At 34.0% G+C, this 820-nt stretch overlaps 1 protein-coding gene across 1 annotated transcript; it reads right to left on the bottom strand.

Annotated features, from left to right (window-relative positions):
• Positions 1-374: 374 nt before the first annotated feature.
• Positions 375-814, bottom strand: LOC109589594 (ephrin type-A receptor 8-like). The gene is made up of 3 exons (XM_020005650.1): positions 740-814; positions 605-690; positions 375-558 (listed from the first exon to the last, which is right to left on the bottom strand). The coding sequence occupies exons 1-3, from the start codon at positions 794-796 to the stop codon at positions 393-395; spliced, it is 309 nt and encodes a 102-aa protein (XP_019861209.1). The 5' UTR covers positions 797-814; the 3' UTR covers positions 375-392.
• Between the last annotated feature and the right edge of the window lie 6 nt (positions 815-820).

The following is an 820-nucleotide window of genomic DNA, read 5'->3' as shown; positions in this document are numbered from 1 at the left end:
TTATATTAGTGGATGAACAATTGAACTGATATTCTTGAAAGACCCTGAGTCTATCATCACCCACATATCTTTCAGGTAGATTCATTCCTATTCTCTGTGCTCTGTATGTCACTAGTGGTAGCTCCATAAACCTCTCTGTGCATTGCTCAGTATCTAAAGAAATATATATCATGCCATAGAAACAAATAAATCACGTTTTATACCTTTTGAGAATGAAATAAGGAACAACAAGACTATTCCAGCACAAAACATCTTGTTTTCTGCTATATTTTGCATAATGCAGAAACTTGCCACGCCCTTTATTTTTCGAGCAATGATTACCATTAAATTTACAAAACATTGACAAAAATCTTGTACATAACAAGAGCAAACATGCAGAAAACAAAATTAAATTACTGATACATATTTTGTAGTTCAGTATATAGTTGGTGTCCAGTCTCCAGTGGTCCTCCTATTGCTGTAGTATCACTTGATACTGTACTCAACAGTTTAGCATCAGATAATGAGAGTCTTGATACTAACTGTACAAATGTAGGACGACTACCAGTATCTGGATGCCTATAAACAAACAAATATTAATAATACAGTAATTAATGATACATACCAGCATTGTATCATCATCTCATATATAGACCTGGGGCAACCAGGAGGAGGAGGAAGACGAAATCCTGAATCAAGCATCCTCAAACACTAAAATAAAGTAATTACATAATCTTAGTCTATAGCAATAGAAATGTACTTTTTGATTGGTGTAGTTTTCAAAAGGTTTATGTCCCAGACTCCATATCTCATACATTACTACACCATAACTCCATACATC

This window comes from Amphimedon queenslandica, unplaced genomic scaffold, assembly GCF_000090795.2.
Source record: "Amphimedon queenslandica unplaced genomic scaffold, v1.1 AMPQUscaffold_11146, whole genome shotgun sequence".
NCBI classification, from domain to species: Eukaryota; Metazoa; Porifera; class Demospongiae; order Haplosclerida; family Niphatidae; genus Amphimedon; species Amphimedon queenslandica.
Note: the sequence above shows the minus strand (reverse complement) of the source record. Positions and strands in the feature narration are given on the sequence as shown.